General features: G+C 41.0%; 2 protein-coding genes and 1 pseudogene across 14 annotated transcripts in view; 1 reads left to right on the top strand and 2 right to left on the bottom strand.

Annotated features, from left to right (window-relative positions):
* Window positions 1–12,580, bottom strand: part of ENTPD5 (ectonucleoside triphosphate diphosphohydrolase 5 (inactive)) — a 77,338-nt gene extending 64,758 nt beyond the window's left edge. For 2 of the 7 annotated variants that reach the window (XM_035727940.1, XM_035727936.1), the window contains exons 1-3: window positions 12,466–12,580; window positions 8,761–8,868; window positions 3,345–3,410 (exon numbers count right to left, since the gene is read on the bottom strand). Coding sequence is in view for 1 of the 7 variants with exons in the window: in XM_035727942.1 (XP_035583835.1) it covers window positions 8,360–8,383 (24 nt within the window). In the remaining 6 variants the exon portion in view is untranslated. Of the gene's footprint in view, window positions 1–3,344; window positions 3,411–8,359; window positions 8,385–8,760; window positions 8,869–12,347; window positions 12,444–12,465 lie in introns of those variants that run through there. The other 5 variants (XM_035727941.1, XM_035727938.1, XM_035727937.1 and 2 more) reach the window with 4 other exon arrangements.
* An 11-nt stretch (window positions 12,581–12,591) lies between these two features.
* BBOF1 (basal body orientation factor 1) overlaps window positions 12,592–24,964 on the top strand; it is a 55,692-nt gene continuing 43,319 nt past the window's right edge. For 6 of the 7 annotated variants that reach the window (XR_003515670.1, XR_003515671.1, XM_027569892.2 and 3 more), the window contains exons 1-3: window positions 12,592–12,794; window positions 16,139–16,367; window positions 23,355–23,420. Coding sequence is in view for 4 of the 7 variants with exons in the window: in XM_027569892.2 (XP_027425693.1) it covers window positions 12,733–12,794; window positions 16,139–16,367; window positions 23,355–23,420 (357 nt within the window). In the remaining 3 variants the exon portion in view is untranslated. The remainder of the gene's footprint in view (window positions 12,795–16,138; window positions 16,368–23,354; window positions 23,421–24,964) is intronic. The other variant, XR_003515672.1, reaches the window with a different exon arrangement.
* Window positions 23,855–24,832, bottom strand: LOC113908693 (annotated as a pseudogene).

Genomic DNA, 24,964 nt, shown 5'->3' with positions numbered 1-24,964 from the left:
ATAAATATTTGGAATGCTGTACACTGTTACCTACTGCTGCACAACAAATAATCCCAAAACTTAGTTGCTTAAAACAATAAGATACACTTATTATCTCACAGTTTCTATAGTTCAGGAATTTAAGAGTGGATTAATTGGAAAGTTCAGACTCACAGTCTCTCATGATACTGGAGTCAAGATGCAGGCTGGGGCTAGAGTCAACTGAAGGCTTGACTGAAGCTGAAAGCCCACCTCCAAAATGGCTCACTCAATGGCTGGTGAGCTGATGCTGGTTGTTGGAAGGAAGCCTCAGCTGCTTCCCAAGTGGACTCTCCAAAGAACCTTGAATATCTTTACATGGTGGCTGGCTCCTCCAGGGTGGGAAACCCAAGAGAGAGCAAGGTAGAAGTGGCTATGTTTTTTTATGACTTAGCCCTGTAAGTCATACATTATTACTTCCCCCATATTCCATTGTTCCTACAGACCAACCCTGAGGAAATGTGTGAGAGGATGGGCATGAATACCAAGAGGTGAGGATCAGTGGGGGCCATCTTAGAGGCTACTGCAAGTTATAACCAGTATTTGCATAATATTTTGTGTTCAGTTTTTTTTTTTCAGTTTATATGTTATTTCTATTAACGGAGCTTATACACTTCTTGTTTTAGGAACTACATGTTATTCCAATGAGATTAACTCTAAAAAATTAAAAACAGTATATGGGCGCCTGGGTGGCTCAGTTGGTTAAGCAACTGCCTTCGGCTCAGGTCATGATCCTGGAGTCCCAGGATTGAGTCCCACATCGGGCTCCCCGCTCAGCAGGGAGTCTGCTTCTCCCTCTGACCCTCTTCCCTCTCGTGCTCTCTCTCTCTCTCTCAAATAAAATCTTTAAAAAAAATTAAATAAATAAAAAATTAAAAACAGTATATACTTTTAATTTCTCTGAAAATATCCTATCCCACCACTTGATGCTTTCCATTTTTTTTCTATTATAGTCCTGATATTGTTTTATAGATTTTTAAAAAATTTTTATTTATTTATTTGACAGAGAGAGACACAGCAAGAGAAGGAATACAAACAGGGGGGAGTGGGAGAGGGAGAAGCAGGCTTCCCGCTGAGCAGGAAGCCTGATGTGGGGGCTTGATCCCAGGACCCTGGGATCATGACCTGAGCAGAAGGCAGACACTTAACGACTGAGCCACCCAGGCACCCTCCTGATATTTTGTAAAAAGATTTTCTTTCTTTATTTATTTGAGAGCGAGCAAGTGAACATGAGTGTGGGGGAGGCGCAGAGGGAGAGAATCTTAAGCAGACTCCACTCTGAATGTAAAGCCTGATGTGGGGCTTGATCTCATGACCCTGAGATCATGACCTGAGCCAAAACCCAGAGTCAGATGTTTAACCAACTGAGCCACCCAGGCACCCTGAGTCCTAATATTTTATTTAGGGAGAAGCATTAAAGTCAGAAAAACTATAACTCATACAATATCCTGCTTATTCCAAGGGTGAAAAGAATGTAAATACTTCAAAAAAGTCAGATATATTTAGGAAAGAGTAGGGAGAAAATAAACAAGTCACTATATTTGTTATGATTATAAGCATCCATTAATAACTGAATAGTAAACCTAATAGTGAAATGAAATGCTAAATCAAGGAAGGTATAGAGTGAAAATATTTATATTAACAGAATAGCAACTTTCTTCATGCTATATACAGAAAGAAAATGTCCAATCAGACAACAGTAGCATTAATACTTAGGTACCAAAGAGATATCTGGTAGAAAGGGAGAAGACTGACAACTGGCACAGATATGAAAACCACTGAAAAACTCTGTAACAAGCATTTTTCAAGCATCAAAATAGAGTTATTAAATAGTCAACTTGTTTTAGAACGCTGCCAAAGAGCTGTAATAAGACTTATAAGCATGGAAACTATAAGGGGAGAGATTGAATGGGAAGAACTTCCCAACAGTAGGAGTTGTTGTGCTGGTGGGGAGGAGAGGATTCTTGCCCCAAGGGCCCAGCTCAAGTCTGACTATGTTGTCCCAGGTGGATTCACAAATCAGAAGACTGGTTGAATGAGATCTCTTTTAAGGTCTCTCCAACCCTAAGATCAAACACTCCCAATAAAGGAATTAGAATTGATACATTGGTAGTTACCAACAAATATAAAATCTTCCCGATAAACAGATCACTTCTCTCTGTACTTTATTCCATTTTAATCAAAACATCATTAGACAAGTGTCAAAAAGGCCGATTCTACACAATGAAACCATTTGGGTGTTATACCAAAATGAGATCAGGCAGTGCCTGACTTCATTCTTCATTGTTTCAGGCTTGACTTAGCTACAGTACCCACTGCCTGGGGAAAGTTGCTGCTCTTGCTGCCCCTCTCTTCACAAGGCACAAGGCCTTTTCCTACCCATTCATTAAGAGTGAAAAACCTTTAGACAGGAAGCTACTACGTCAGGAGAGGGTTAATATTGCCCCGGTGAGCAAATATAATAAAAACCTAAGGTGATAAACTATTTCTGCCTTCAAACCCATATCCATTGTGAGAGGCATTTATGTGCAGAAGAGTAATTACAAGGATCAGTGCGCTTTGTCACTGTTTACACTGGAATTTGTGGGAAGAGAAGTAAAAACCTATTTTCCCTTTCTTGATATCAAATGAAAAGCATCTACTGCTTCAAATGTTATATCAAAATAACAAAATGAGAAAGACTGAAATATACAATGATACCTATATCATTAGGTATATTTTATATATACCTAATATATACCTATATTCCTATATTTATATCTATATAAAGGAATAGGGCTGCCACATAAGTACATTTCTTCAAATGTGTCTAAGATGCTTCCCTTTTAAATAATGTAACATTTTTATTTTAACAATGTTGGCTACAAACATTTCTAAAGTGACTTATGATTCAGGGTCATGATTATGATCATCAGTTATATTTTTCTGCAAACCTGGGATGCCTCTAGGGGCTACAGTTCTATAGGACTGTTTGCCTGTCTGCCATCAAATGGTCCCAGATTGCTATGCTTTTTGAGCTAGTTTTCCCTGACACCATGCTGTGTATCACTGATGAGTGTTGTTATATACAGAATTCGTTCAATAAGCTGCCATCACGTAATTTTTTTAAATCTTTAAAATCAATGCGATGTAAATCAGAAAGCCATAATTATTAGATTTTTATGTCAACTCATGCAAACGAGAGGCTTTCCAAAAGAATAAGGGTTGTAGACCTTGTGACAGGTCTTTTAGTGGCTCAGAGATTGAGCTCTCAGGAATAAGAAAGCAGAATGTGCAGAAATCTGACCTATGCAAAGGTGGGGTATTATTTTATATTGGCCACTTACCAATATTTTCTTTTTCTTCTGGGCATTCCCCTTTGTTTCCTTCAACTAATGTACCATTTTTTCAACCTATAGAAGATGGACATGGATAATCATAAGAGCAAAGTTCTCTCTTGTCAGTAAGCTAATTTTAGAGGTAGTAATCTTTTTTCACATTCATTTCTAATCTGCTCAATCTTTGGAAACCAGATCACCACACTCATCTCCTGACTTGCAGTCTAGTACTCTTTGGCTCTTTCTCCTTTTCCATACTTTCTTCTCATTCAAACTACGAACATAACCACTCTTATAAAATCACTTGTTTATAAAATCAGCAACAGCAAAGGGAGGCAAGTCATACTCCCTCTAAAAGCTAGTGTGTATTGTGTGTAAATGTATGGGGGGCAGTGACTAAGGAGCTAATCCATAAACAAAGTGGATAAAATCTAGTTTATGCACTTAGTGGGGTCATTTTTTTTTTTTTTTGCTGTAAAGAACTCCTATAATAAGGTGTGTGTTCCACAGTGTGATCAAGAGGGGCCATTTACTATTACATGTATGAATGCATGGTTAAAAGGCACCAAGCCAATCCTAGTCCTAGGTACATATCCACAACAACTGAAGATAAGGACTCAAACAAATATTTCTACACCGATGTTCCTTACAGCATTATTCACAACAATCAGAGATGGAAACAACTGACGTGTCCATCAATAGATACGCAACAAAATATGATACATATATTCAATAAATATTATTTAGCTTTTATAAAAAGGAATGAAGTTCTGGTGTGCCTAGCTGGCTCAGCTGGAAGAGCATGTGACTCCTGATCTCAGGGTCATGAGTTCAAGCCCCACACTGGAGATTGCGTAAACTGAAAAAAGAACAGAAATGAAGTTCTAACACATGCTACAATATGGATGAACCTTGAAAAACATTATGCTAAGTGAAAGAAGCTGGATACAAAAAGATATGATTCCACTTATATGAAATGTCTAGAATAGGTAAATTCATAAGACAGAAAGTAGATTAGAGGTTACCAGGGGGTAGGGAGGTAGGGGAGAATGGGGGTTATTGCTTAACAGGTCCAGAGTTTCTGTTTGGGGTGATGACAGAGTTTTGGAAATAGTGATGGTTATAAAACAGTGAATATAATTATTACTACTGAACTGTACACTTAGAATGGTTAAAATGGCAATTTTTATGTTATATTTACCACAGTAAAACTTTTTTTAAAAAAAGCAGATGCAGTGGGGTACCTGGGTGGCTCAGTTGGTTGAGTGTCAAACTCTTGATTTCAGCTCAGGGTTGTGAGATTGAGCCCTGCATCAGGCTCCATGCTCAGCAGGGAGTCTACTTGAGATTCTTTTTCCCTCTCCCCCTACCCCCCTCCACCCCACTCGCACGCAAATAAATAAATCTTTAAAAAAAAAAAAAAAAAGGCAAGCAGATGGGGGCACCTGCCTGGCTTAGTCGGTCGAGCATGTGACTCTTGATCTCATGGTTATGAGTTCAAACCCCACATTGGGCATACAGCTTACTTCAAAAAAAGAAAGAAAGAAAAGAAAGAAAAGAAAGAAAAAAAAGAAAGAAAGAAAAAAAGTGTAGATGGACAAAATGTAAGATCCTAAGAGGAAAAACTTTGGCTATGATTTCAATAAAACAAAAGTTATGGCAACATTTCATCCTTTGGATATCTCACCAGTACACAGTCAATTATGATTTAAATCCTCAAGGGTAGTACTGATACTCAGAAAATATCTTTAAGCATTTGAATTTATACAGTATCTTCCATTCTCCCAGAAAGTTAAACTTACCTATGCAACATAAATCTGAAAATTATACATCCAAGAGAGGATTCAAACAAGGTTAGAAATTCTAACTACACGGCTCCCAAAGCAAACATTTTCAAGACATTTTGTTAATGAAAACTTAAACACCTCTCCCAGTATGCCCTTGGAAACCAAGGATGGAATGAGTGATATCTACCTCTAAGCATGCAATCTTGACAGTTCTATTAAGTTTTCTTTTTTTGTTGTTTTTTTTTATGTTCAATTAGCCAACATATAATACATCAGTTTTGATGTAGTGCTCAATTAAGTTTTCCTTTTAAAAACACTTAATATTGTGTGTATGTCAATATACTGAACTCAAAACAAAAGACACTTCAAACTGGCATCTCCAAATGCCCCCTTTCCTTGGCACCCTTGCCCCCCCCCACACAGAGGCTAAATGGATTCTCTTATTTCCTGTTTATGTTAGTGGCATCACAGATTTCCTAATTCACAACTCAAAATCCTCACCATCTTTGAATTCTCCACTCTCATACCTTCTATATTCCAATCTGTTATCAAGAACTGGTGATTTTTCCTTTGTAATATCTTTCCCATCTCTTCCTCCTTCTTTCCTCCCTAGTACCCCTGTTAATATCTAAATTCTGGCCTTTATTACTTCAGACTTGGGACTGTTACAGCTTCTTAACTGGTCTTCCAATCACCAGTGTCTCTATTCTCAAATCTATACACCACTGTTTTCAACATTTTCTCACTAGATATTAACCCACAGCATGTCAGGAATTCATTTATCTTTGAACACTGTACAACCTGGCATATATGTTTAATTAATCAATGTCTGTTGAATGAATGAATACATAAATCACCTCACTCTCTTTAAAACTTTCATCAGATTGGGGCACCTGGGTGGCTCAGTTGGTTAAGGTCATGATCTCAGGGTTGTGAGATTGAGTCCCATGTACGGCTCCCCACTCAGTGGGAAGTCTGCTTGAAATTCTCTCCCTCTCCCCCCTGCTCATTCTCTCCCTCTAAAATAAATAAATCTTAAAAAAAAATAAAGGGGCGCCTGGGTAGCTCAGTCGGTTGGGCATCTGCCTTCGGCTCGGGTCATGATCCTGGCATTCTGGGATCGAGCCTGCACTGGGCTTCCTTCTCAGTGGGGATTCTGCTTCTCCCTATCACTGTGCTCCTCCCCCTGCCTGTGTGCTCTCTCTGTCTCTCTTATTTGTTCTCTCTCTCTAATGAATAAATAAAATCTTTAGAAAGATAAAATAAAGTAAAACTTTCATCAATTTTCCACTGTTCATAACAGAAGGTACAAACTCAAAGACCTAAATACTTACTGGGGCCAAGCAGGAAACAGAAGTCAGTAAAGGTGTAAACCCACAGGAAGTGGTGGGGACTATGGCAAGCTAGAGAGGACATAACCCATTTGAACGGGCAGTTGCTCGCTGCTGCCACAAACTGCTGCCATGATGAACTACAGGCCCAGTATTGCCAGGTCTTCTGATTTTTTCAAGATAAGCTGAAAGCACAGATTTCTGTGTGGAATCCGGTTTTTAAACAGTGACAACTAATTCCATTTAAAAATTTTAAAAAACCCAAAAGCCACTGTGCAGTCCTGGCAAAACACATCTATGGGTCAAATGCAGCCTTCAAGTTACAAGTTGGCGTCTCTGCTCTGTAGGATAAAAGACAAACTCCCTGCCTCACATTTGAAGTCCTTCACTGTGAATTCCCAGGCTACCTTACCAAAGTTTTTTGCCCACTACTTTCATACAAGAACCCTCTCCTCTAGTCTAGCAATTCTCAAACTTTAGGATGTATCAGAACCACCTGGAGGACTTGTTAAAACATAGGTTGGTGGGCCTCACTGCCAGCATCCTGATTCAGCAGGTCTCCAGTGGGGCCTGAAAATCTCCATTTCTAGTTTGTAACAAGTTCCCAGGTGACGCTGATGGTACTGGTCCATGGACCACACTTTGGGAACTACTGCTCTAGTTAACCATCTCCTTGTCTCAAACACACACTGAATTTTGCTCACATGATTCTACCTTTCCAGAAAGTCTTCCCTCTTCCTTTCAGCCCACCTTCTGTAAACTTTCTCTGTAAGAGCCTTTCATGTCCCCAAATTCCTGCAGTACTTATGCCATCCCCCCTTTATCCATCACTGCTTGGTGTTTTTTATTAACTCTTAGTACCTTGGTGCCAATGAAGTTATGTACTCTCACAGATCAATGCTCAGGTCAGTATCTCATACACCTGACTACAAGCCACTTGAAGGCTGGTACTCCTCAAGCTGTCTGTCAGGTAGCATGGTATACAGTTGGTACTCACTAAAGTGAGTACCAGCCTTTTTTTTTTTTAAGATGTATTTATTTATTTTAGAGAGAGAAAGAAAACGAATGAGCAAGAGGGGGGGCAGAGGGAGAAGGAGAGAAGCAGACAGTGGGGAGCCAGATGCGGGGCTCAATCTTATGACCCTGAGATCATAGCCTGAACCAAAATCAAGAGTCAGACACTTAACTGACTGAGCCAGCCAGGTGCCCCCTCACTAAGCGTTTCTTAAATGAACATCTGCCAGATCCATGAAATCAAAGTGCAGATAAGTGGGACTGAAATTTGTGTGTGTAATTTTTCTTAGAGAACTTGTAGTCCTGTGTAATGGCTTTGTCAGAATAGACAACTAATAAAAATTGAATACTTTGCAAATAAATGGCCAGTAGTAATAATTATCTTATTTTGTATAAAAATAAAAGTCAGGGGCGCCTGGGTGGCTCAATCATTAAGCATCTGCCTTCGGTTCAGGTCATGATCCCCGGGTCCTGGGATTGAGCCCTACATCGGGCTCCCTGCTCAGCGGGAAGCTGCTTCTCCCTTTCCCACTCCCCCTGCTTGTGTTCCTGCTCTCTCTGCCTCTGTCTCTGTCAAATAAATAAAATCTTAAAAAAAAGAAAAAGTCAATGTTAAAAAAAAACAACAATCCTAGTTTTAAAATTGATAACAGTAAACCCTTGATCTCCAGGATTTCTCATCCCTTGCAGGGATGTGACCTAGTCAATATCACAATACCTATTTAATAGAACTCTGTATTTGTACCATGGGCAATAAAAAATAAGATGAAAGTAACTGACTCCCCATGATATTTGGAAACACGAATCAGTCCCTTCAGATACAGTTTGGGTAATATATTTATGCATGATTCTAAACGCTTTATGAAAACCAAATCAAAAGCTCTCCACCTACTCTCTTCCACCTATAGAGTTCCATCTGCTATCAGGTGATTTCAAGGATGATTTATGAGTAGAAACTTTGAGTCTCCAGGCAAAACAAGAATAAAGCCACAGATGACTTTACAGAGTAAAACCAATTTGGGAACTACTAGAAGAGAAAATTAGAATTACTATATATTTTGAAGAAAAAAAAAAAACACACACACACACCAGGAAATACTATATATTTTGATATGTAGTCCTGAGTTGTTTGGCTTTTTGAACAACTCTACACTTGATATTACAATCAATAGGACAAGAGAAAAGTCATCATTTGGTAAGGACAGAGAATCCAATTCAGAAAGAAAACACCAACAAAACCCACCCAGAAGCATATGAAGTACATTTAGAGCTTTAAGCTAGCACAGATGTTACCTTATATCAGGTTCCTGGTCCTACCTACCAGGACCATAATGATCTTGTCTGCATGAGGATTCAGCCAAGACACTCCCACATTTCTATGTCGACCGGGAACTATGCAAACTGGGGAAAAAAACAATTGTAAAGCCAAGTCAACAAAACACTTGACTGGTTTATTCCAAGTTTTAAAAGCATTAGCATTCTAGGGGCACCTGGGTGGCTCGGTCGTTAAGCGTCTGCCTTTGGCTCAGGTCATGATCCCAGGGTCTTGGGATCGAACCCGCACTGGACTCTGTGCTCCGCGGGAAGCCTGCTTCTCCCTCTCCCACTCCCCCTGCTTGTGTTCCCTCTCTTGCTGTCTCTCTCTCTCTCTCTCTCTGTCAAATAAATAAATAAATAAATCTTAAAAAAAAAAGCATTAGCATTCTAAAAAATAAAACAAAGCATATTTATTCAGCAAGATAATCCTGAAACTTCACAGTAAACCTACCTACCAGAAATTATGGAAGGAAATATTATCAGATGAATTGCTAAATAGCAACTTCCTACTTTACTATCTGTATCATCAGATGTTTCTTACTAACATGACTGAATAATATCCAGTTCTTTGGCAGAGAATGTGGAGGTTCAGAAGACTGCAAATTCTAGAACCACCTCTACTATAGTATAAATATGGGCATGTCTCTTAGCCATATTTTAACTTAGCCAGCAGTTTTAACTACAAAGTTATGGTAAATAAAATTGTATGATTAAAAAAAACTATAAAGTATATGCAATTTAAAGTATTATGTGTATATTAAGAAACTTTCATGTTTATAAATGAGTTTATAGGCCTGTGTTCAAACAAGGAAATTCTTGAACTGACCTTCATATTATACAATAACCAACTTTTAGAAATCCAATTTTACAGCCTGTATAGAAGATGCCCTAACCTCTCTTTTCTATAAGTTATCAATAGGATGCACTTTCAGAACCTCAGACAAAACTTAATCCTAACTTGGGGCGCCTGGGTGGCTCAGTCGTTGAGCGTCTGCCTTCGGCTCAGGTCATGATCCCAGGGTCCTGGGATGGAGTCCCGCATCCGGCTCCCTGCTTGGCAGGAAGCCTGCTTCTCCCTCTCCCTCCCCCACTGCTTGTGTTCCCTCTCTCGCTGTCTCTCTCTCTCTGTGTCAAATAAATAGGTAAAAACTTAAAAAAAAATTAATCCTAACTTTATGGATATTATCAGAGGAAATTCCTTCCGTGTATGGTAATCCCACCATGGACCCACCAGAGTGTGACATACAAATAGAGGGAAAATTTGCACCAGAAATGCAGTAAGCCACCAGAGGGAAGGGGTTCGAGGGTTCGGCAAAACAGGTGAAGGGGAATAGGAGATGCAGGCTTCTAGCTGTGTAATTGATGTGGGAAACAAAGGCAAAATAAAAAAAATTAAATTACTACTTAAAGTCCATTGACAAGTCCTTGGAACAGGCAGAGTGACATTCCTCTAGGAACTCAGCTGCCTTGATGTTAGTACTTTGGTAAGGGCAAAAGGCAACCTTAGCCGGACCCCCCGGGATCCTGTGGTCTACTTTAATATATAAAAATTCCATTGGAGGGCGTCTGGGTGGCTCAGTTGGTTAAGCAACTGCCTTCTGCTCAGGTCATGATCCTGGAGTCCCCGGATCGAGTCCTGCATCGGGCTCCCTGCTCAGCAGGGAGTCTGCTTCTCCCTCTGACCCTCCCCCCTCTCATGTGCTCTCTCTCTCTCTCATTCTGTCTCAAATAAATAAAATCTTTAAAAAAAAAATTCCACTGGAAACTTCCTTTATCTCTACTTCCCCACCAAGATATATGTTGGCAATCATCCCCCAAGGATATGGCCCACTGATATACATCTGAAGGGTCTCATGACTAAGGGTTTACTAGACAGTAATAAATGACCTTTTCCTAATAATAGCTAGCCCCCTCAAGCTCCTGGAAACCTTGCTTCCAAAATTCCTTAGAGACTTAAGCTATCCCTAACTCCCTCCCAACTTGAAAGTATACAATTGGCCACTCCTCACAACTCCAGGGCAGCTTTTTCTGGCCACAGGTCCTGTCCCCCGGCTTTAAGAAAACCACCTTTTTGCACCGAAGATGTCTCAAGAATTCTTTCTTGGCCGTCGGCTCTGAACCCCAACATTTCCCTATATCAGGATGAATAAATCATGGGAACAAAAGGGACTTAGGGAGTAAGTTAATGCATAGAAAATACAATGATACTGTAATAGCATTTTACATGGTAGCTACACTTGTGGTGAGCATAGCAGAACCTAGAGAGAAGGTGAATCACTATGTTGTACACCTGAAACTAATATAACGCTGTGAATCAACTCAACTCAAAAAAAAGGGGGGTAAACTAAAATCATGCTAACACACGCTGTGGCAAAAGATTTTCAGCGCTCATTAACAAATGAGCATGTTCCCTCTAGCCACAGAATTCAAAAACAGAAGCTACACAACTGGAGGAAAAAAAAAAGGAAGGGGGCATCAGGACAAAGACCTCGAGAAATGGAGAGGGAAGATGTACAAAGTTTTTAAAGAAACATTAAATTCAGGGCCGCTTGGGTGGCTCAGTCGTTAAGCGTCTGCCTTGGGCTCAGGTCATGATCCTGGGATCGAGCCCCACATAGGGCTCCCTGCTCGGCGGGAGAACTGCTTCTCCCTCTCTCACTGTGTTTCTCTCTGTCAAATAAATAGAATCTTAAAAAAGAAAGAAAGAAAGAAACCTTACATTCAATTTGAAAGGTAGGATAACGCATAGCAGAGCTTCAGTCACAAGTTTCCTAGGCACTGTCTTGGCACCCTGAATTCCCGATCGTCCTCAATGACACTAACTCTCACAGAAGGAAGGCATTATTACAGAGCTCCTCCTCTGAAAACGAACACTTTTGAATACCCCTTTTCACAAATGTGCTCAGGAAAAAACAAAACAAAAAAAAAAACACCAAAAAGGCCGAAGTTCCAACTGTATTGCAACTTGCAGAAAAAGGGGCTGCGGACGAGACAGGTATCACTAAATGGGAATCCGGGGCCAAACATTTTGGGCGGGCAGCGTCCGACACACGGGACAGCATGGGGCCGAGCGCCTGACCCCAGAGCTCTCCTCGTGGCCCTGCCACCTTTCCCACCCCAGGTGACAACGCTTTTCTCCTCGTCGGAGCCTCTCCGACCCCAGCTGACAGGACTTTTCTCAGACGCCCGCATGCGCTCCCCAAACGAGGCAGCCTGCCTCCCTCCCAACCACCGCCCTCGGAGAAGTCCTCCGCGGCCTCATCAAAAAGTATTTAGCCTGGCAAGTCCCTTGAATGCTTCATCCCTCACAGAATTAGCCAGAGTTAGAAGCTAGGAGAGGGAGAAGGAAACCAAAAGAGTCAGGGCAGCCTCGGGAGAGGACGAGACGGAGCAGGGCGGCCTCGGCCACGTTGGCTGCGGCGTGAGGCCAGGGGGTGGACGCGATGGCAAGGCGGGGTGGGTGGGAAACGCTGCAAAGACGGCGCGGAGTGGCGCACCGACGCCCGCGGCGGGGCGGCCGGAACCCCAGCGAAGCAAGCCTCCTGAGGCTAAGGCGCACCGACCGTCGCGCCGCCGGAAATGCCTGGCCTGCAGAACGCCGCGCCGCCGCCCCGTGTGGGCCCGCTTCGAACCCGCGGCCGCCAACCTCCCCGGCCGCGTCCCCGCTGCCCGCACACTCACCGCGCGCGCGCGCCGCCCCGGCGCGGCCGCCCGCCGCCCTCCGCCCTGGGCGCGATCTCTGCCCCGCCCCCGTGCCCGGCCCGCGGACCGGGCCCCTTGCGGCGGTGGCGTCGGGGCTACGTCACCGGCGCGTGCGCTCTCCGGCGCACGGGCAACGGCTGGGAGGGAACGTTACCCGCTGGGCGTGCTGGTTTCCTTAGAAACGGAGCCGGCCGGGGGAGGCGGTGGAGAAACGTCCACTACAGTGGGGCCCCTGGTGAAGCCAGGATGCCGTCTAAGGGAAAGGACAAAAAGAAAGGCAAGAGTAAAGGCAAAGACAAAGACAAGAAGTAAGGAGAAGCCACGCTCTCCCTGGGCCTATCCTCCGGGGATTCGGGGCTGGGAACAGGCGGGACGCTGGGGCTAGCCGGCTGGATAACTGCCCTCCTCTTGCTCTCCTGGCTTCTGAAAAGGACACCTCATTGTTCAGAAATTCCCAAAATGTATGCGAACCGTACTGCTCCAACCTAAACAACGGAGCGTGAGGTTTGGGACCCTGAAGAGTTTAGACACAGCCCCTGCCTATGTGTAATGCATTAACGATGGAGGCAGATAAGTTCCCGAAGAATAAAATACAGGACCAAATGAAATAGGGGCTAGTGAAAAAAGCAAAGAACTGGGAATGAGGAGGAAGAGTTAGTTCTGACACGAGAAGTGAAGATCAGGAAGTCAGGATAACATTTCTTGGTATACTGAAGGTCCTCTAGACCAGCGCTGTCCAATAGGGTAGTGACCAGCCATGTGTGGCTCTTAAAATGTAAAAATCAGATCTTCTGTGGTATTAGCCACATTTCATATGCTCAATAGGCACATGTGGCTACTGGTGACTGTATGGGACAGCCTAGGTATAGTACATTAACATCACCACAGAAAATTCTGTTGGACAGTAGTGCTCTAGACGGGGGCGATTTTGGCTCCTGGGGGATATTTGGCACTATCTAGAGACATTTTTGGTTCTCATCGGGGGATGTGTGCTACTGGCATCTAGTGGGTGGAGACCAAGGATACTGTTAAACATCCTGCAATGCACAGGACACCCCCCACCTGCTCTCCAAACAAAGAATTATTTGGCTCGGGGTATCAGTAGTGCCGGGGTTGGAAACCCCTGCTCAAGACTATAAGCTTCTCTTGAGTAGGCACTAAGCATTATTCACCATATCTCCAGCACCTAGCAGAGACCCTGAAACATAGTGGATGCTTATTATTTGATAAATAAACAAATTAAGGTGTCCCTGTATGCTTCAGCTTGAATCTTCTCTTTTTTTCTACAGGAACTATTATCTAGGTTTCATTCCCCCCCCCACACACACCCCCCGAGAGAGCTCTGTGGTTTAGTTGAGAATATCTTGAACATCTAGAGAATCTCTGGGTGATTGAAGAAGTAGTTTGTTGGGCCTTTTGAAGGATTCCTTTTGGTTCAAAGGAAAACGTAAAAGATTTGAACGAATTGGGTAATTGTTCAGGTTTCCCCAAGCTGGTCAGAACCCCTAAAGTAGGCATTGCTGTAGCACTAACCCTTTGCAGGCATGGAGTTGCTGCTAGATTGCTACTACATCTATTGGGTGACTCTAGTGGTTTGTTGGAATCATACATGGTGTCCAGCATCAATCACTATATATGGGACCAAAAGGGAATCCCCCAAACTTGTAAAGTTTATAAAGTAACTTGTTTAAGAGAGTAATACGTGCTCAGTACAGAAGGTTTAGGAAACATGGAAAGTCAAAGTAGAAAACAAAAATCACCTGTAATCCCATCATCCAAATGTAACTACTACTATCATTTGGGGATTTTCTTTTTCTTCTTCATAAAATGATAGCCCAGGGTACATATTTATTTGTAGCTCCCCCCCCATGTATTAATATAAGTATTCTTCTGCAGTGTGATTTTTTTCTCTTTTTTACATAATTGCATAGTATAACACTTTTTAAAAAAGATTTATTTGAGAAGGAGAGAGAGAGAGCATGAGCAGGGTGAGGGGCAGAGGGAGAGGGAGAGAGAGAATCCTTGAGCAGACTCCCCACTGAGCGCAGAGCCCGACGCAGGGCTGAATCCCAGGACCCTGAGATGATGGCATGAGCCAAAGTGAGATCATGAGCTAAGCTGAGGTTAGACACTTAACCAGCTGAGCCACCCAGGTGCCCCAGTCTTGCACTTTTTACAAGTGCCAAGGTCTTGTCACATTCTTGGAACTCACTAGCATACGTTTTCTATTTTTGACCGTGCATCTACAGTACATTTATCAACAAGGAGGAACATTGAGGGTAACAGACCTTGTATTCCTTGGATTTTCCATAACTCATAGTTTGAGAAACGCTGCTTTGTTTTTTCAGTCAGTATTAGTGGTTGTTTTATGAGAAATCCTAGCTGCCATCAACTGTTCTGAGCAGCTTAGACCTGATACCTTCAGGGAGTAATTGGATGATTATAGCAAGGCAGCTTATCACTACTGCCTAAATCATGCTGGAAAGAAAGGTCAAAGCTATAACAGGCTAGAGGGTTGGAGGTGGGGCTGGCCTTAATTTGAAGAGAACAGAAGGGAAAGGGATGGAGAACCAGGAGTTGGTGGGGTGGAGGGTGATAGTACAGATAGATCCACACGTATCTATGTGTGAAAATATTTATAGAGTTCAAATGCAGGTAAAGTCTTACCTATTATCTAAATATGCATCCAGTGCCTACCACATATAAGGGGCATTGTTTTGTTAATCTTCATACAATAAATCTTTATTGTTTTCTGTTTGTTTGTTTTTTAAAGATTTTTATTTCTTTAACAGAGATAGAGAGCATAAGTAGGCAGAGCGGCAGACAGAGAGAGAGGGAGAAGCAGGCTCTCCGCCAAGCAGGGAGCCCGAGGCGGGGCTCAATCCCAGCACTCTGGGATCATGACCTGAGCCGAAGGCAGGTGCTTAACCGACTGAGCCACCCAGGCGCCCCTAAATCTTTATTTTGAAAAACTCTACTTTTATCACTTTAATCTTTGAAGCCATGCTTTATTATTATTATTTTAAATTTTTCTTTTTACTTCTGTATAAATGATTATGGTTCGTTTCTCAGCCATCCTTGAAGCCTGGTGCATTGTGGCACCAGCTAATAAAGTATTGTCCTTGTGACTTGATCTTTTGTCCAAGGTCTAGCCAGAAATCTCCCCCCCCCCCCGCCAAACAACCTAAAACTAAACCAAAACTGGGGTTGGAGTATGTGGAAGATTACAGAATGATGGACTTACAGTTACACTACGAATGTATTATTCAGAAGGGGAACTAAGGTAATGGATTTGCAGGAGTGAGAACCAAGGTCTAAAACTGAGTGGGTAGGAATAGAAATGACAGTTCAAATATGAGAAAAGGAGGTAAATGAAAAGATGTGAAAGATTTATGAAATGAATTTGACTTATGCCTTTCCTCTTTGTTTTTCCAGTTCTTTAGAGTTATGCTCCAAAGCTCCCCTCTTCTGAGAGGAGTCGCCCACTTAACTCCCTTATCATAAATATGTATTTATTAACTCATTCATCCAACAATATTTGCTCATATGTGCCAGGCATTGCCAACCAAAACAAATAGTAGTGAAGAGAAAGGTATAATTCTAATATAGTAGAGAAATAGTTATATGCTGTCAATGTCCTCTTCCCATGCAGGAAGATAATAAAAGCTGATGAATTTACAGTGGACAGAGCCAAGGCCAATGCCTCCCTGTGGGAGGCCAGGCTGGAAGTCACAGAACTCTCTAGGATTGAGTATCGTGATACTTCCCGGAGACTGGCAAAAAGTAATGAGGACTTAAAGAAACAGCAGTATAAAATGGAGAAAGATACAATGTCTGTATTAAGTTACCTGAAGAAGCAGGATCAGGAGAAAGATAATATGGTAGGTGGGTAGAAACCCTCCGGAGTCTCAATAACTACCTCTGTCATACTTGAAGCAGGATGTTATTGCTGAATGGCTTTACTGTTAGAATTGGCTCTTTTATTTTCAGCCCTTGTCCCATTATTTTCTTGTCTGAAACAAAGATTGATGGTCATATGGGAACATTATGGTCCATTTTATTTTAAGAAGAGCATAGTATATGACCTGTATGTTTTTTTAAAGCTTTATTTATTTGAGGCAGGGGAGAGAGGGAGTGTTCACACAAGCAGTGGGGGAAGGGCAGAGGGATAAGGAGAGAATCTCAAGCAGACCCCCCGGTGAGTGCAGAGCCCAGACAGAGGGCTCCATCTCACAACCCCAAGATCATGACCTGAGCCAAAACCAAGTGTCCCTGACACGCAACTGACTGAGCCACCCAGGTGCCCCTGACCTATATGTTTTTTGATATTGATAAATACTTTTAATGATTTATAAAGCAATTCACTGATAATCCATGATCACATGATTATGAACCCAGCAAGTTGAATCTCCTTTTTTTGGCTAGTTGGGTCTTGAATTTAGCTTTCTGTACCCTATTTAAGTGTTGCGAGTGAAACTATTATCTTAGATCTGGAGGAAAAAGGGAAGGGAACGAATATTTTGGAGACCATATTTTGTACCAAGCACTATGTTAGGTACTTTATACCTCTCTTGTCTCATTAAGGACTTTTAATAGCCCCATGTAGCTACAATATGTCATTCCCATTTTATAGATAATTGACTCTCAGAAAGGACAGATACTAATTTACACTATACCTGTGTGACCCAAAGTCACACAGCTAGTGGGTGTTAAATTCGAATTTAGGTGCAACTCCAAATTCTTCTCTTTCCCATCTGCCTCTATGAGCTGCATGAATATTACTTATATATTTGTTTATTGTCTCTTTTCCTGATTAGAATGAAACCTCATGGAAGTAAAGAATTTGATGGCTTTTTTAAAAAAAGATGTTATTTATTTATTTGACAGAGGAAGGAGAGCACAAGCAGGGGGAGCGGGAGAGGGAGAAGCAGGCTCCCCAATGAGCAGGGAGCCCTATGTAGGACTCGATCCCAGGACCCGGGTATCATGACCTGAGCCGAAAGCAGCCACTTTACCAACTGAGCCACCCAAGCATCCTGGGGCTTTTTTTATTGTTCAGTGCTACATCTCCAGCACCTGGTACAGGCATAGCACGTAGAAGGCAGTCATTAAAATATTTTTGCATGCATGAACGAATGGCTTGTGAGTGTACTGATACTTTGAAAAAGTTAATACCAATCAAAATTAACTTCAAGATAATAGTGAAAGCATATTACAGAAATCAGGCAAATGAACATTTGTCTTGATTTTGTGAATTTTATTAAAGTAAATTTTTATCCATTACTGTTTTTTTTTAAGATTTTATTTATTTGAGAGAGAGAATGAGAGAGAGAGAGAGTACACGAGAGGGGGGAAGGTCAGAGGGAGAGGCAGACTCCCCGCTGAGCAGGGAGCCCGATGCGGGACTCGATCCTGGGACTCCAGGATCATGATCTGAGCCGAAGGCAGTCGCTTAACCAACTGAGCCACCCAGGCGCCCCTACTGTTATTTTTTTTTTTACCTTCTTTCCTAGGCAACTTCCATTTTAAAAATTACTCTTTCAGGGGCGTTTGGGTGGCTCAGATGGTTAAGCATCTGCCTTCAGCTCGGGTCATGATCCCGGGGTCCTGGGATCAAGACCCGTGTTGGGCTCCCTGCTTACCTGGGAGCCTGCTTATCCCTCTCCCTCTGCCATTCCCTCCACTTGTGCTCTCTGGCTCTATTTCTCTGTCAAATAAATAAAATCTTTTTTAAAAATTGTTCTTTCAATAGTAGGCATTATTAAAATTATCTTCTATAAAGTATTATTCTAAGGTAAGCTTTTAGGTCAAGTAATTTTCCAAATTCATCACATAGAAGCTTTGTGGCCTGCATTAGCTGATTGCTGTTGGTTTATCAGTGTCACTCATATTTCCTGATTTTCATCTGCCTTCGTGTATCAGGTCAGCATCTGGCTATGGCAAATAACATAATTTTCTCATAATCGCAGATGCCCATTAAAACCAAAGAGACTATCTTGGAAGGAAGAAGTAAAATAGATTAAATATATGCTGTTTAATGAGCTCTCCTATAGTTTTCTTACTCATTCTGCTATATCCTAGAAATGTGTCATTAAAGCTTTATTTAAACTGTTTATAGTCGTATATCATGTTAATTATAGAAATATTAGAAATGAAATGTGTTTTAGAAATATATCTTGAACAAAATTGGTGTTTTTGCATTTAAGGCTTTGTTTAATCACTAAATCTCATATTTCACACCTGACCTATATGACTTAGAACTGTCATAATTTATATCATAAAATTTTTAGGTTTTCCTTAAACTAGTCTGATTACAACAGTATTTCACTTATGTATCCTCTGATTCTATAACCATGTCAAGGAGTTGTTAGTTTAAAAAGCTACTCAGGGGGTGCCTGGGTGGCTTAGTCAGTTAAGTGTCTGCCTTCGGCTCAGGTCATGATTTCGGGGTCCTGGGATCGAGCCCCACATCAGGCTCTCTGCTCAGCAGGGAGCCAGCTTCCCCCCTCTCTCTGCCTGCCTCTCTGCCTACTTGTGATCTCTCTCTATATATATCAAATAAATAAAATCTTTAAGAAAAAAAAAAGCTCAGGTTTCCTACTAAAACATACTAGCAACCTTGGACAAATGATTGATTCTAAGACTGGAGCAGGGAAAGTAAAAGATGAGCCTGGAATATCTGTGCAAGAAAGTAAGTTAGAAAATTAAAAGGCAGGGTAACTGGCTGGCTCAGTTGGTGGATCATGTGACTCTTAAGCTCAGGGTTGTGAGTTCGAGCCCCCACATTGGGTGTAAAGATTACTTAAAATAAAATCTTTAAAAAAAAGAAAAGGGCACAGGTACTAGCTTGAAGGGGCTCCCACTAGCCAAATCTGAAACAATCAAAATAAATGATGACAGCAAAGGATTATAATCCATTGAATAAAATAAGTCCATGAGTGCATATTGCTAATAAAACATACATTAATAAATAAGGAAGAAGGGAAAACTTTTCCTTTCAGTAGAATGTGGTAAATTATTAAATCTCCAAAGAATGGGAGAGTTAGGTACTGGCACAAAAACAGACACATAGATCAACGGAACAAAATAGAGAGCCCAGAAATGGACTCTCAACTCTATGGTCAACCAATCTTTGACAGAACAGGGAAGAATATCTAATGGAAGAAAGACAGTCTTTTCAACAAATGGTGTTGGGAAAATTGGACAGCCACATGCAGAAGAATGAAACTGGACCATTTCCTTACACCATACACACAAAAACAGACTCAAAATTTATGAAAGCCCTAAATGTGAGACAGGAATCCATCAAAATCCTTGAGGAGAGCACAGGCAACAACCTCTTCGACCTTGGCCACAGCAACTTCTTGCTAAGCACATCACCAAAGGCAAGGGAAACAAAGACAAAAATGAACTATTGGGACTTCATCAAGATAAAAAGCTTTTGCCCAGGAAAGGAAACAGTCAATAAAACTAAAAGACAACTGACACAATGCGAGAAGATATTTGCAAATATCATATCAGATAAGGGGCTAGTATCCAAAATCTATAAAGAACTTATCGAACTCAACACCCAAAGAACAAATAATCCAATCGAGAAATGGGCAGAAGACATGAACAGACATTTCTGCAAAGAAAACATACAAATGGCCAACAGACACATGAAAAAATGCTCAACAACACTCGGCATCAGGGAAATACAAATCAAAATCACAATGAGATACTACCTCACACCAGTCAGAATGGCTAAAATTAACAAGTCAGGAAACAACAAATGTTGGCGAGGATGCAGAGAAGGGGGAACCCTCCTACACTGTTGGTGGGAATGCAAGCTGGTGCAACCACTTTGGAAAACAGTATGGAGGTTCCTCAAAAAGTTGAAAATAGAGCTACCCTATGATCCAGCAATTGCACTACTGGGTATTTACCCCAAAGATACAAATGTAGTGATCTGAAGAGGCACCTGCATCCCAATGTTTACAACAGCAATGTCCACAATAGCCAAACTATGGAAAGAGCCCAAATATCCACTGATAGATGAATGGATAAAGAAGATGTGGCATATATATACAGTGGAATATTACACAGCCATAAAAAAGAAATCTTGCCATTTGCAACAACATGGATGGAACTAGAGGGTATTATGCTAAGCAAAATAAGTCAATCAGAGAAAGACAATTATCATATGATCTCACTGATATGTGGAATTTAAGAAACAAGGCAGAGGATCATAGGGGAAGAGAGGAAAAAAATGAAACAAGATGAAACCAGAGAGGGAGACTAAACTGTAGGAGACTCTTAATCTTAGGAAACAAACTGAAGGTTGCTGGAGGGGAGGGGGGTGGAGGGATGGAGTGGCTGGGTAATGGACATTGGGGAGGGTACGTGTTGTGGTGAGCATTGGGTGTTACGTAAGGCTGATGAATCCACAGACCTATACCCCTGAAACAAATACTACGTTATATGTTAATTAATTGAATTTAAATAAATTTTTTTAAAGATTTTATTTATTTATTCATAAGAGACAGAGAGAGAGAGAGAGGCAGAGGGAGAAGCAGGCTCCCTGCTGAGCAGGGAGCCCAATGTGGGACTCGATCCCAGGACCCTGGGATCATGACCTGAGCCGAAGGCAGACGCTTAACCATCTGAGCCACCCAGGCACCCTTAAGTAAATTTTTTAAAAAAGAATGGGGGAGTTAAAAAAGTCACCATTCGGCATCGTGGCAATAATTGATATCATTAAGAATCTTCAGTGGAGGGTGCCTGGGTGGTTCAGTTGGTTAAGCAACTGCCTTCGGCTCAGGTCATGATCCTGGAGTCCTGGGATCGAGTCCTGCATCGGGCTCCCTGCTCAGCAGGGAGTCTGCTTCTCCCTCTGACCCTCTTCCCTCTCGTGCTCTCTATCTCTCATTCTCTCTCTCTCAAATAAATAAATAAAATCTTTAAAAAATATCTTTAGTGGATGCTAAAACTAGTGGTAAAAATTTGATGAGCAGAAGGGTGTTTGCATAGTCTCAAAATATCTTTCCATAAATTACTTAATAATTACAAAAGGAAAAATTGTAATTTTTAAGTGGAGAAACCTGGCAGACATAGTCTTAACCAACTGATGAAAATTAACATCAATTACTTCATGATGTAATGCACTGAAAAGTATACATCATCACTTAGACAGTATATGCCTGCCAAAAATGCATAATCTGAATCTGCTCATGCAGAGGCATCAGACAACCCCAACCCTGGCTGCTATTCTTTAAAACTGTTGAGACCCTAAAAGACAAAGACTGAGAAACTGTTTGAGATTAAAGGAGACTAGGATATATGACAACTAAATGCATAATCAAGGATTATATCCTAGACCAGAAAAAGAAAAGTTGCAATAAAGAACACTACTGCGACAATTGGTGGCAAAATTTGAATATGGACTACAGATGAAATAATAGTCTTATATCAATGTTAAATTTTCTGATTTTGATTACTGTGCTTCTAAGAGAATGTACTTTTTCTTAGGAAATACCTTCTGAAATATTTAGGGGTAAAGAGGCATGATGTCTTAAACTTATTCTCACATGGTCCAGAAAAAAATGTATATCATTTATATATTCATATTTTAGATAGATCTATCTTTGCATACATAAAGAGGGAAAGAAAATGAGGCAAAATTGGGTGAAAAGTATATGAGACCTCTTTGTACTCTTCTTGAAACTTTTTTCAAAAATGTTACCCAGATAAGAGAAATTGCAAATCAAAACTACAGTGAGATATTACTTTATGCCTATTAAGATGGCTACTACTGTCAGAAAAATAGAAAATAACAAGCACTGGGGAGGATGCAGAGAAATTGAGCCCTTGCGCACTGTTGGTGGGAGTGCAAAATGGTGCAGCCATTATGGAAAACAGTATGTAGGTTCCTCAAAAAATTAAAAATAGAATTACCACATGATCCAGCAATCCACTTGTGGGGAAATTTCCAAAAAGAATTTAAAGCAAGATCTTGAAGAGATATTTGTGCACCCATGTTCATTGAAATATTATTCAGAGTCAAGAGGTGGAAGCAACCCAAATGTCCATCCACAGAAGAATGGATAAAGAAAATGTGGTAGGGCACCTGGGTGGCTCAGTTGGTTAGTGACTGCCTTTGGCTCAGGTCATGATCCCGGGACCCGGGATTGAGTCCCGTATCAGGCTCCCTGCTCGGAAGGGAGTCTGCTTCTCCCTCCAACCCTACCCCCTCTTGTGATCTCTCTCTCACTCTCTCTCTCAAATAAATTAAAATCTTAAAAGAAAAAAAATGTGGTAAATGCAAACAATAGAATATAATGCAGACTTTAAAAAGTAGGAAATCCTATTACAAGCTACAAATGGATGAACTTCAAGGGCATTATGCTAAGTGAAATAAGCCAGTCACCAAAGGACAAATACTGTATGCTTCTACTCATATGAAGTATCTGATGCAGTCAAAATCATAGAAATGGAAAGCAGAAAGGTAGTTGCCAAGGGCTGGAGAGTAGGTAGAAGAAATTAGTGTTTCATGAGTATAGGGTTTCAGTTTTGCAAGATGAAAAAGTTACAGAGATCTGTTGTACAACGATGTGAATATATGTAACAGCTGAACTGTGTACTTAAAAATGGTTCAGATGGTAAATATAATGTGTTTTTTACCACACACAAAAAATAGTTACCCAGACAACTCTGATGATAGCCAGGTTTTAGAACTGGCAATAGCAGGTTAAGGGCATGGAATATGCCCACATTACTCTACATCTCCAAAACTGTAGGTTTCAATATCATGCAAAAACTAGGCTGCTTAAAAAAGTAAGTTACAGGGCAATTTCTTTACTTTCCTGACTCCGTATTTCCAACTTCTACAGATTGAAAAACTGAAACAGCAATTGAATGAAACAAAGGAAAAAGCCCAAGAGGAGAAGGAAAAATTGGTGAGTATCTAGGTACACTAATACTTTTACTTACTGGGTGGTCAGGTTTCTGGCAAGCTCAGATATTTAAGACACAATAAGAGTAAGTGAGTAGCTCAGTGACCTTAAAGCTCACGCACTTGATTGTACAGAAGCTCAAAAATAACATAAAATTATGTTATTGTAGAAAATGATCTGGTAGTAGTGGTACTACTGAGTTTGTCATTCTTTCTTTGGCTTTTCAGTGGACAGAGGTAGGAAATACATATTTTTAAAAGATTATATAATGAGTCCATACCAATATTTTCAATTCAGATGCAGGAGTACTTGATCTGAGGGTTTATTACTTGATCTGAGTCTCCTTTATCCCTCACCAAAGGTCCTGCTTTTGTTGTTGTTGTTTTGCAATACAGTGATAACAAATTAACTTATTTAGTACTTTTAGAGGATTGATTTCAACTTTTGCCTACATCAGACCAGTTGGTGTTCAAAACTGCACCACCAGACTAAATGATCTGATCATGGCATGTTTCACATCATCAAAACCATCTGAATAGATCTGCTGAAATAATTTGTTTAAAGCTGCGTCTCCCTCCAACTTCTCATTTTTTCTTCTTTGATTTCACTGACCAATTTATCCCAATTTTTTGCATAATGAGATGATGATGGATATAAATTCCTATGTCTGCTATGAACTGTTTTGGTTTGGCACATCTCCTTGCCCCTTTAGTTTTTCCCATCTCACAGCCTCTGTCTTGATTTCATTTTAATTTTAATTATTGTTGAAAGTACTTTAAATGTGCACTGTTCTGGTATTATAGGATGAAGAAGTCTCAGTTTCAAATTGTAATTCTTTCCAGAAGGAAGTTTCACCAAAGCAGACAACTCTTTTTCTGAAAATTCCACATTTACATTATTCTTCTGAACATTCTTGATTTGAACATTCCTGATCACAAGTGTAATGATTACTTGAGATTGTGTTTGATACCAGTCATACTTGATTTTTGACTGATGAGTCCTCTGGGATGCAGACTCCTCAGACTGTGATCCATTCTGAGATTCTTGACACCTTTTAATCCAGACAGTGAAATCAAATCTGCACTCTCTAATTCCTGTCCTCCTAGAAAAGCTTCTAAAGCAGCAGCATAGTTTTTTTTTTCATGGTATTTACATATTCCTTTTCTCAGCATAGCAGTGGAATTATTTAGATTAAGTTCAAGAGATTTCTTTGCATCAGCAACAGCATCATAGTAATTCCCAAGAAGACCGTGACAATAAGCTCTTTGACAATAATATTGTCCATCATCTGGTTTCTGTTCCAAAGCCTTAGTCAGCTTCTCTAATGCTGCCTGGGGGTCCTCATCAATCAGAGGACCTGATAAGCTCTGGGAAAACTTCTGGGCTGTTGCAGGTCCTACTGCAGCTGCTGCCATCCCTAATAATTGCTTTTGCGGTTAGAGCTGCCACCCCTGAGGTTACAAGCTGCCCCGCTGCCCAAGGGGGAACTTCTCCAATAATCCTGTTCTTAATGATATCGGTATAATCGAGTAGTTGCTTCAAACCTC

The sequence above is a fragment of the Zalophus californianus genome, chromosome 6, assembly GCF_009762305.2.
Source record: "Zalophus californianus isolate mZalCal1 chromosome 6, mZalCal1.pri.v2, whole genome shotgun sequence".
Taxonomy (NCBI): domain Eukaryota; kingdom Metazoa; phylum Chordata; class Mammalia; order Carnivora; family Otariidae; genus Zalophus; species Zalophus californianus.
Note: the sequence above shows the minus strand (reverse complement) of the source record. Positions and strands in the feature narration are given on the sequence as shown.